The sequence below is a fragment of the Meleagris gallopavo genome, chromosome 11 (assembly GCF_000146605.3).
Source record: "Meleagris gallopavo isolate NT-WF06-2002-E0010 breed Aviagen turkey brand Nicholas breeding stock chromosome 11, Turkey_5.1, whole genome shotgun sequence".
Taxonomy (NCBI): domain Eukaryota; kingdom Metazoa; phylum Chordata; class Aves; order Galliformes; family Phasianidae; genus Meleagris; species Meleagris gallopavo.
In genome coordinates, this window is record NC_015021.2 from 14902675 (window position 1) to 14914014 (window position 11340).

General features: G+C 43.8%; 1 protein-coding gene across 3 annotated transcripts in view; it reads right to left on the reverse strand.

Moving 5' to 3' along the window:
• Nucleotides 1-11075, reverse strand: part of EIF4E2 (eukaryotic translation initiation factor 4E family member 2) — an 18385-nt gene extending 7310 nt beyond the window's left edge. The window contains exons 1-6 of one of the 3 annotated variants that reach the window (XM_010716809.3): nucleotides 10968-11075; nucleotides 10308-10422; nucleotides 8962-9096; nucleotides 7134-7238; nucleotides 4169-4321; nucleotides 3940-4076 (exon numbers count right to left, since the gene is read on the reverse strand). In XM_010716809.3, coding sequence (XP_010715111.1) covers nucleotides 3940-4076; nucleotides 4169-4321; nucleotides 7134-7238; nucleotides 8962-9096; nucleotides 10308-10422; nucleotides 10968-10987 — 665 coding nt within the window. In that variant the 5' untranslated portion in view covers nucleotides 10988-11075. Of the gene's footprint in view, nucleotides 1-3939; nucleotides 4077-4168; nucleotides 4322-7133; nucleotides 7239-8961; nucleotides 9097-10307; nucleotides 10423-10703; nucleotides 10872-10967 lie in introns of those variants that run through there. The other 2 variants (XM_031555053.1, XM_031555054.1) reach the window with 2 other exon arrangements.
• Nucleotides 11076-11340: the final 265 nt, after the last annotated feature.

Genomic DNA, 11340 nt, shown 5'->3' on the forward strand with positions numbered 1-11340 from the left:
TTTAATCTTTAAAACACAATAACCTTGTTCCCACATTCTTCTTACAGTGCATACCCTTATTCCCTCCCTAGGATTATCTGTTTGCTTCCTAACTAAAATATTGTCCAAGGCCATTTCCTCCAACCGCCTGCAGTGAAATGAACCCAGTGCCAGCCCTATTAAGATCACCTATTCTTCTCATTTACTTGAGCCATCCCATTAGTTATCAGTAGTGACTTTGAAAGGAACAGAGAGTTTTATACCCTGCTCAGCTCTCACTGCAGCAGGCACTTACAAATAACTGAAGCTTTGTTTTCAGAAAAAAAAAGTAGCCTTGCTTTTGAGCTGACAGGACAATCCATAAAGTCACACAGAAACCAAAATATTTCCAGACCACTCAGCTCAGTGGAAGCTCGCAGCACGGCTGCACAGTGAATGCCTGGTCTCTCCTGTCACATGAAGCAATGCTGTTCAACTCTTGTGGGCATCCTGGATGGTGCTGCAGGTGGGAGCTCTCAGCACAGGAAACGGTCATTGACCACACAGGTACCAGCAAAGAAAAGGTAAGGTTGAAAACCCCAGACAGGGCAAGCAGATATGCTTTTCAAAAACAAAACAAAAAACAATGCACAAGAAAACACTATAAACCACAGAGTGTACATTCTAAAACAGCAAAAAAGATTTGTTTTTCTTTATTCCAAATCACAGAGAGTGCTGCTGCCCATAACCCAATGTCAGTGCTGAACCATGTCACTTCCAAGGTTAAAAACACTGATGACAGAACCTTTTACACTGTCTGCTTCAGGAGAGTGCACCTCTGGGAAGGAACAAAGAGAAGCAATCTCTCTCCAGCTACTGAAAGAAGGCAGCCCACAAAATGTGGTGTTCTCAGGTACTGAGTGAGCACTGTAATGTCTAAGGTACTATAAATCCTCTGGAATTAAGAAGAGTCCAAGAGAATGCTCTAGCTCTTCCAGTAAGATTGGTAATTAATACAGACTAGGCTGACCCTTCCACTTGCAGGGATTTAGGCAGCTTGTCAATATAGCAAGCAAGAGAAAGGACGAACATGTGAATACTGCAATGAAAGATCTGCTTATCTAGCTAAATGCACAAGCCCCACCACTGTGAGCAGAAGGGACAGAATGCAGAAGAGCTCTTTGGAATAACTGTGTAGCAACAGATACTTTTCAAAAGCAGCCTGGCAGTACCACCACCTTCTGAAACAAAGGAGGCTGCAGCCTCACTGACAACTCATGAAAAATGGTGTCTAAAAACAAGTTAATATGAAGTGCAATATCACAAAAGGAATATATAAAACCTGAAACACAGTGCTCAGCTTCCACAGTGAGGGGCACGCTACCAATTTCTACCGAAGTGTTCATTTACAGTGTGTCAAAAGCTAATCCAGGTCAATTCACTACCTAAAAGTCAAGGTTTTGAGAAACGCCTGTTCTTTTCTTGCTAAGCATGCTCCCTTTCCCAAAGCACAATCAATGCCAATCAAACCCTGCACACGAGCAGAGCTCTAGTGGAGAGATGCAGCCCATACAAATGAAAAATGCCACAAGCTCCCCTAGAAAGGCAGTCCTGACAAAGCCTACAGCATGGCTCTTCCATTAGAGCCTTTCATAAAACACAGCCAGAGTGTGAATACTGAGCGCTGGCTAGAAAGCCCTCTCGAGCCATAAATCACATGGTACATGCACAGCATAAGTGGAGTTTATTCATGACGGACAGTATTTCAACAGGGCTTGATAGATGGCCGAGGAAAAGGAGCCAGACTTTATGGAGGATAGAACTAGTTACACAAGAGATTCTTCATTAGTGAGAAATCCTTAATGACACGAAGCTTAGCCAAGCGGAGTCAGCCTGAAAGCTGGGGCTGTCCTGCTCTTCTCTGTCAACAAAGCAGGCACCAACACCTCCCTGCAGCTTGCTGCCTGCAACTCCTCCGTGCTAGCACTGATACTGAGCAAGAAAAGCACAATAAGTCAGTCCACGCACCACTACACAGAAACTCCAGTGACAAGCAGCTCTGCTCTGAATTTACACCAGCACCATTAGAAGGAAATGTTGGACTGCACTAAAAGCAGAGTGCTGCAGCTCAAGCGAAGCAATGGAAAAAAGTCTCATGACACCCTACATGATGGAAGGTTAATTGCTCAGACCTACTCCACTAGGACACCAAACCAACTTCTGACAACCACTCCTTCCCACAGAAGGGTACGTGGGAGACGAGCTAGCCTGGTCCTATTTAACAACTGCTCCCAACTGTAATCTGAACCACTAAATCTGATTCCTCAAACACCTGTTATTCTTGGACAAGCTCCTCTTGCACCATACATCAGAAGAATAAAATGAAACCTATGCTACACGGAAAGAGAGGACAGACTACTGTAGGGAAATAAGACCACGACACCGGATGCACCATCACTGATACCTGCCTGAGCAAAACCAGACACAAACATTACAACAGCAGCACTGTGATCTAGAAAGTGCTGACGGGGATAGCTTATAAAGGAAAGGCCACATCACTTCCTGTCTAAACTTGCTACACAAACAAATATCACAGCTCCAGCACAGGCCTGGGATACAGCTTTCCTTAAAGAGTCTGGGAGAACAGAACAACCTCCTTCTTCACATCAGAAAGCCGCAATACCAGCTTGCAGTCTTCCACTGCAGAAGCAAAATATACTGGAAAATGTCCACATGAGCACTTTGCTACCTCATAACACAGGTAGAGAGTTGATAGTGCCCTCTCCTGGCAATAAGCACATGAGAAATGTTACTGGCAAAAATCACAAGATTTCAACATAAGTAGGAACTTTCAGAAACACCAAAGCTTACTGGAAAAAGATAGGGTTTAAGAACAATAATTTCCCTTTTCCTTCTCCTTCCCACACACACAGGCAGGAGAGCCATGTGGAGCACTAGATGCCTAAAGGCAGTTTAAACAGACTCATGTATTATTGCTAGTGACTCACACCCCAAATCAGCTGCTACTAGTAGCTACATTTCTGCTAAAAGCAGGACTGAGCTCACCGAACCCTCTGCCAGCACACCAAAGAGATGGTGTTTATGCAGAAAGGACAAGCCAGCACAATGAAAATAAGTCATGAAAGGTACTTGGACCCTGATTAAGGTTTGGATTAGAAAAAAGCTCACTATCTTATTAATTTGTTTCACTTCTTCCAAGTGTTAATTTAATCAATATGACCTAATTGGTGTATTGGTTCATAATATATGTCAGGAAAAAAAAAAGTTAAGTGATCCACTATAACCAATACTTGCACATGCAATTCTCTGTCACATTGTGGGAAATAAAAGTCACCCTGAATGGCCTGGTATGGTAAGCTATAATAGGTTTATTTAAAAATACAGTTGTCCTCTCTGTGTACCACGATCTTCTAGTCTCGTTAAAGAGCCCCTGTCACCAGGGCCTGGAAGACTTAATATATGACGTTTATTATGATTAGAAATCATTTGTACAGCACTGTAAATTCACACAGCTCTTTCCCAAGAACATTTATAAGTCTAATGGCACTATAAATCCCTGTTAGCTTCCGCACTTTATTCCCCTGAATCTCTATTTATTCAAATGATCTCACCCCCCCCACACCCCCCCACTGCAATCTTGTCTCTGAATATACGAAGCCACAGTCCCACACTGGGCAGCCATCTCCCAAGTGACAGGCTGGGTGGATTGCTAACAAAGCCCAGGACTATACACTCAAAAAAGAATACTATTAGAACAGAACGAACCTAATAACAGCACAATAACGACACAGACGTTTAGCTTTCAAAGCACACTGGCAACAGCCGCTGCTGTTTGTCTCACTGTTCGCACCGCACAGCCCCGACGCACACCAGCAGCTCTCCCCATTCTTGTGAGCTGCATTAAATTGCTCGAGCACGCATGCAACCTGCAGCAGGCCCTCCCCCTGCCACCATACGTACTTGATGCTGTCGGTGTGTGTTTTATATTCCATGATGGTGTTGGGAGGTAGGTTGAGCACTCTTCGTAACGTGTCGCGTATCCGGGCTGTCGTGGCCTGGTCGCTGGCTGTCTTGTTCCATATCGAGATAATGTCCTCCTACAGAATAGCACGTAAGGAAGGGGTAAGCAGATGGCATTTTCTGTAGCCCTGCCAAATGGAAGCATATGCCTGCTCTCGGAACGGCTTACCTGGAATCGGACAGAGACGACTGCCCCACAGATTTCTTCGCCCACCATAAACTGTTCTCCAAGCATGGCCAGAATGAGATTCTCCCAACATCGTGACGCTAAGCCCTTCCGCAGACGGATAATCCATTTACCACCATTTTTGTTGGCATCATCCTAGGAAGATGTGCAAGAAATCAATTTGTTTTCTTCTAGTAATTTTTCTGCTTCCCACAAGACAGCAAAGCCATAGATGGTAGCAGATATTGATTGGGTGGAGCACCAGGATATTTGGAGGCATTTCAAAGCAAAAGCATTTCTCTGCTCCCCCATACAAGCAGAGAAAGAGGAATGCCACTTACTTCGAATACAAAGTAACTGAAACAAGGACTCTCGACATTCCAGCTGACACTATACACTTAAGGCTTGAGCTCTATTATTTTGATTCCGCTAATAAAGACTGCAACAGCCTATCCATCTGCACACAGAATCAGGGGGAAGAACCTTAAAATTATTCCAAACTCTAGCCTAATTCCACCTTTGTTTAATCCCTCGTATACGTAGCTTTCCTTGTTAGAAGAAGAAAAATCCCTTATCACAGAACATGGAAGGCAGGGAAACAGTTTGAAAAAAATCACGTTTAAAAGTAAGGGGAAAGTTGGAACACTTTCCTTCAGCATTTCCAGGAATGAGCTCACATAGCAAGTTAACACAGAATGCCTGTTCTCTGAAAACCACTGTCATTATCACAGATATAGATGAGCTGTGCTGAGCCAAGGAAATACACAAAAATCAGGAGAAATGAAAGGAAAATTTATGCTAAGTGCCTAACCCATCACCTCAAAATTGCAATTCTGTATGTTGAACTGAAAACTGCTACAGGCTGCCCTGCTTCACAGAACACACCACCAAATCAAACAGCAGATCTTCCTTTGTGCAGAATTCTCACTGTGGCATTCCCTTGTAGCTGGAAACTCTTAAAGGGGAACAAACTCCATCCAAAGCCCACAACTGAGAAGTAGGAATAAGTCTAAGAGGAGGTGGCACTTAGGAAGAGAATGAACAGAGGTCGAGGACAGAAACAGAGAAGAAAAGAGAGCTCATAGAGAAGTGTATTACACAGAACATCCCTGGCCAAATAATTAGCAATCCCCTTTGACAACCTAAGTTACACTTCAAAGATGCCAGGCAAGACAGCCCAATCCATCTTAATGGAACAAAATTAACTTTATTTTAGCTATAAAGCTAAAGGAAGCTATAAAGCTTCCTTAGAACTTAGAAAAACTAAGCATTTGTGTACTCTCAGAGAAAGCAAATGCCAGTGAAGCAATCCTGAGCAAATGGGAAAATGTCAGCACAAGAGCAGCATTCACCAGACCCCCAGTCTTCATGTGAGTGTTAGAACCCATACTGTAAGGGGAAGGTGTGAGCCATGGAAAACCTCAAAGCATGAAAGCAGCCATGTGCAAGATGAAGAATCCAATCAGCAATAGTTCTAGGAATGTGGTATATTCCTAGAAATGCAAAGTGCTTTCTGATTAAGCATCCTTGTTTTCCAAGTTGTGGACACCCCACTCTGAGAATTAAGTTGCCCAGACTTCAGCCTTTGGATGTTGGATGAACTCCTCAAACATTCCACACTGACTTACAGCAGTAAGAAAACAAATTGGTATAGCTCAAAACACCTTAAACATTGTTTAGGAAGGTTCAAGGCTGGAAAGAGAATGGTCATTGGGAAGCAGATGCTGTATTGTGTGTTTTACGGTTATTGTTAGTTTTCTTTCAGGTTAAACAAGCTTTGGTTCAGTCAAGCATTTCATTTCCCTTTACCAGAATAATAATGATCTGCGGCCCAGAAAAATCACATGGGAACATTATGCTTCTGCTATGACTTTACCCAGAAAAGGCACAGATGGATACTACATATATGTATACATGCTCACAAAAATTACAGTAATTAAGCTTACTTTGGAAGGAACATAAAGCCCTAAAAAGAGTAGCAAAGAGAAGGGAAGCAACAAGGGTCTTCTTCCACAAGTACAAGAAGGCAACGTGACCAGAAATCAAAGAAAAACAGCCTCTCCATCCTCCTCTTGAAATGGCTACGGGGAAATTCTCTACAGAAATTCTGCTATCATTAACTTGTGGACTCTCTGGTGGACACATTATCAGAGCAGCTGATAGAGAGCTGACTAGAAGTCCAAAGAGGGGTAAGCGTTTTATATAAATTGTATTTGCAGTAACTGGCTATAAAACACCTTGCTTAAGATAATTGCCAACCAGGGTCACATATAAATTTCTCAGGACCAAGCAGCATAATTAGGTACTGCAGAACAACACATAAAATTCTCATATTGCAAATGGTATTGGTCATTGCTGGAAGCCAGCCAGGAACTGGAAGAATGATTTGTTGGGCAAGGATTTTTTTTTTTTCCCCTTCTTTATACAGATTTGGACAGAAATGAACATATGCAAACCAAGTGCCTCGTAAGGCAAAAAAGTGAACAAAGGGCTAAGTATTCTTTCCATTTCCTGTTCTGTGTACAGCTGTAAGCTTTTAAGCATGTGCATCTCCTTGCTTCTTATTTTCTTTCTTCTTCCCTTATTGAGAGGTTCAGTCCCTTTTAGAGGAAAGCTCCACGCTGCTGCCATAGGACAAAGCAATAATAAGGGGTAAAAGTTAGTATGTAGTGAGCACAGAGCTTATCTGGGCTACCCTTTTTACTGAGCTGCAGGCAACACTGCCCAGAGGTATCTTCTGGACCCACAGAAAGCACAGCTAGTAACTCCCTTCATCTGCCCTCTCCCCTGCCAGAAGATCACAGAGCCACCAGGTTACACAAAACAGAGTTTTGAGAACAAGTTTACAGCAAATTCAGAAGGCTGAATCCAAGAGTGCCATTAAGCAACAAGAATCTCTTCACTGCAGAAGGTTTCATCCATCATTCTCTGGGGAAGTAACAAGGCAGACATGAGAGTTCCAACTCACCTCCCACATGGGTTTGATGCCCTCTTTGAAAAGATGGAAGTCACTATGGCCTGTCAGGTCCCCAGGACGTACCATGTGACTGTAAAACCGCCAGAACTGCTCCACCTGCAATGACACGAACCACACAGAGAGGCTGCTCAAACTGTTCAGAGCCCTTTCTACAACAGCTCACCAGACACACCTTCCCCTCTTCTCTTTTTTATTTCTTGTCACAAGGGTGTTTATTAGGATAGCAACAGGATCAGAAATTGGTGCCTACTTCTCATTGGCTCTATCAGCAAGTGACCACCTGAAATATTCAACAAGTGCCTGCAAAAATTACTTGGTGTTTGTCCAAAGCAGTCTGTGCTAAGACAGCTTCTGCTCTAGAGAACAGTTGCCAGATTCTAATGCTCAAACTTTAAATTAGTGGACATCTATCAAGTGCAACAGCCGCAGTCAAGCGTCCCTGCGCTACAAGAGAACTCATTCCTGCACCAATCACTGTTCTCAGTGCTAATGGAGACTGCAGAAGCCTCCAAATCTGACATATTTTGGATTGATTTTTACTGTATCCAGATTGTAAGACACCAGAAACATTCTGGTGCTGTTTTAAAATCTTTAGGCACCACTCAGAGCTTTTCTTTAAATCCCTCTTATTTCCCTTTACAGCCTGCTATGACATTCTGGCCACTAGAAAAATACCATTTTCCATCATGCCACCCCCTGTGTCTACTTCAGATAGCCTGGCCAGAACTTTTAATTCTTAAAAATAAAACATCTATTCTTTTAGATTCTCTGAATGAAAAAGGACTTTAGAGAGGCTGGATCTTTGAAAGAAGGCACTGGAATTGATTATACTAATTTTCACATTTTAAGAGGACTCTAATCAGTAAGACCACAGCTATTAATCAGATCAGCAGTGAAGCTGGAGGGGTTAGACACCATCCCAAGTACTTATCAGAGACCTCGATGACTTGGTCAGAACTTGGAATTCTGCTTCAAACTCTGATCACTGCCATCCAAAAGGGAATTTGCTTTTATAGCCAATATAATTATGAATCAAGGCTGAGATGGGGTCAGAAACAATCTATTTCTGCAAGATAATTTCTATACTGCATTTGGATGCAAGTTCTCACAATGAGTGCACCTGCCCTCTAGTGGTTAGCATTTAAAAGCTTTGAGTTAGAGCATTCTATTGAAAAGCAAAGGACAAATGTGAACCCAGGCTTCAGATCAGACAGTCCTTCCTAGAGCTTATTCTCCCTCCTTCTTTAACAGAATTTGGAACCAAACCTTCTGACCAACTTCCTTCCATCCTACCTGAATTCTAACATTTTCAGCCTACAATATCAACCAATTTTTCAGTTTGCCTTCCAACCAACTTCACTGCAACAACCAACTGCACCTCAGTTATCACTTCCACAGCAACAGTAGACACCAGGCCAACAGCTGCTCACACACCAAGCATACCAGATAAATGTTCCTGAAACACTCTTTGTGGTGGAAATACTGGGGGGTAGGGGGAAACAGCTGTACAATCATTCCTTCACAGCTCTTCCTTTCTTCTCTTGCTCATCTGTCAAGTTACATTGCACCTAGCAGGTTACAGTTATAAGAGTTCTCACCATTCTTCTATTATTATTCAAGCTGCCTAGCACAGGGCAGAAAAGAACTGCTTGGGACATGCCATCTGCTGTAGGTAGTTCAAGAACTCACCTGTAAGTCCTCCGCTCTCAACAGCAGAAGCACAGCATGCACGTGCATACACTCAATGCACAGAAAAGTAAGTCAGCCACAATTACTACATCATGCCCAAATGATACAAGCACAACAAGGATATACTTACTGAGGCAAAGGTGCCAATTTGTTTGATGTTCTGTTCATAACTCTGTGAGCTGGTAGGCCTCCCAGGTGTTCGTCTGGAGTACCAGAAAGTGTAATTATACTGCAAGGGATGCTCAGCTGGTCCCGGGACAACTGCCTGCAGAACAAAAAACAATTCTTATCTCTAATATGCTCTTCTACAACAAGAATGGAAAAAAATATATTCACAGAAATCCACATGTTCCCATCCTAACAGAGTGTAAAACAAACAACAAACCCTAATTTTCACTGAAAAATGCCATTGCTACTACTGCAGTTAGGCAGTCTGGCATGGACCATAAGGCTAACAGCAGCTGGTCATTTCAAAGAGTATTAGATATTTTCTGTGTGGGGATGGTTAAGGAAATAATAACTTAAGCTCTAAGAAGTGTCACACAAGAACAAGCCTCACAACAATCAAAAACAGCATTATTAAGTTTACCTTTTAATTCCGTACTGTGACTGTCTTAAAAGAAAATGACAAACTAAAAATGGCAATATCTTTTCCAAATGAAGAAAAAAAGTCATTCTTCCCTATGAAGAATAAAACTCATTTATACTAAACCATGATTCAAAAGCAATTACAACTCATTGATGACTGCAGCTCTCTTAAGCAACTGACACCCCCAGCACTCTGGGAGGATTATTCTGTCTTCTAATGAGTGTGAAAAGAGGTTAACAAGAACTTATTATCCAGGAGTCAAAACTGACATGACACAAGATGAGGGCTTTGGAGCTTTTTTCCACTTGGTATTGCTGCAGGAGTAAAGAGAGCTTAAATCTCTATTCTATTCTTGTCTATGGTAAATTTACAATGATTGTATTACTTCAGACACAGTAGTATAAGCACAAGATTTAAAAAAAAAAACACCAAACAAATAAGCATAGAATCATATCCATCTTCTCAACACAGGAACACTGCACTCACTGAGATCTCATCTTAAGAGTAATGCCAATAACGGGACAAACACAGCTTGTAAGCCAGCTGAAAGCCACCACTCTTCTGTCAATCACTCCTTTCCCCACATCCTTTTCCAAATTGTGTTTTCAGGGGTCAGGAAAAGAAAGCTTCATTTTTTCTAATCTAAGCAAAAGCCTGGCTGCACTTAGATGCAATTGTGAAGGAAGCATTCACCGCCCAGATTATGCATCTTCATTCCAAATTGAAACTTCAAAAACAGAGTAACACAGTTCTTCTGTCATCATCACCACAGTAACAAAACATAACGTGATGACAGTCCTCCAAGACATTTTCCTTATACTTAAACTGAGGGCTCTAGCACTCTCACCTCATGCCCTGGTGAGGGAAAGCAGCCACCGGCACCTTACCTTCCTCTTGGTGGTACTCTGTGGTTTCTCTCGATCATTCTTTTCCTTCTCACTGTCTTTCTGTGTGTTATTCTCCTCGTTCTGGTCATGGTCTCCACTATCATCATCTTTCAATCTGGTAATGAAAAAGAACACTGGCAGTGAGCATTATTTCTTGGAGCTGATTAGTTTCAAACCAAGCAGCAGCAGCCTCTATTTATGCACTACTCCCGCTAGCAGTGCCACTGGTGGTTAGAAATCTACACTTGACAGCACACACAGACTCCTCAGGCACGTGCAAAAAAATGAATTCAAACACTCTGTACCGGACCACAGACCCATTGCAAAAAAACCCCACCGCGTGGACCCCCAAATCTGCAGTCAGCGGCCACACAGACCCCACCGCAGCTTTCTGACCCTTTCCCTGGCTCTCCACAGCCCGGGCCAGGCGCGGCAGCCATCACCCCCTGCACGCCTCAGGGCTCCCGGCCTGCCCCACTCCCTGCCGAGGGCAGGAAAAGCCGAGCGAGAACCGTGGCCAGAAGGCCGGCCCGTCCCACGGCGATGCCTCCCGCCAGGGCGCGGGGCCGAGCCGGGAATGGGGAAAGGGGCTGTGCTCGGCCCCGTGACTCATCGCGGATGGAAGCTGCGGGCAGGGCCTGAGCCACGCCGCCGACTCACGCGTCGAATTTGTTGTTCATCGTCGCTCGCTGCCGCCACCCCCGTCCACCTCAGCGACTTCCGCTTCGCCGAGTCCGCTCTCCAAAGTCTTCCGCCACTTCCTGCGACGACAGCGACGCCATGCTCCCCGCCCCGGTATCGTGGGGGCGGAGCGCGGCGGAAGTGAAAGAAGGACACTTCCGGTCGCCATCTTGATCCCTTGATTCGGTTGCGTGGGTTGGGCTGGTGACGTCTCGCAGCTCTTCTTGGACCCGTTCTGCAGCACAGAAATGAGTACTTAAGAAGGCAGATTACGTAGACTTTCAATTAGGAACTCACAGTGCCCAAGACGGCTTGCATTGCAGGACGGGGGCAGCTGAGTCAACTACATTTT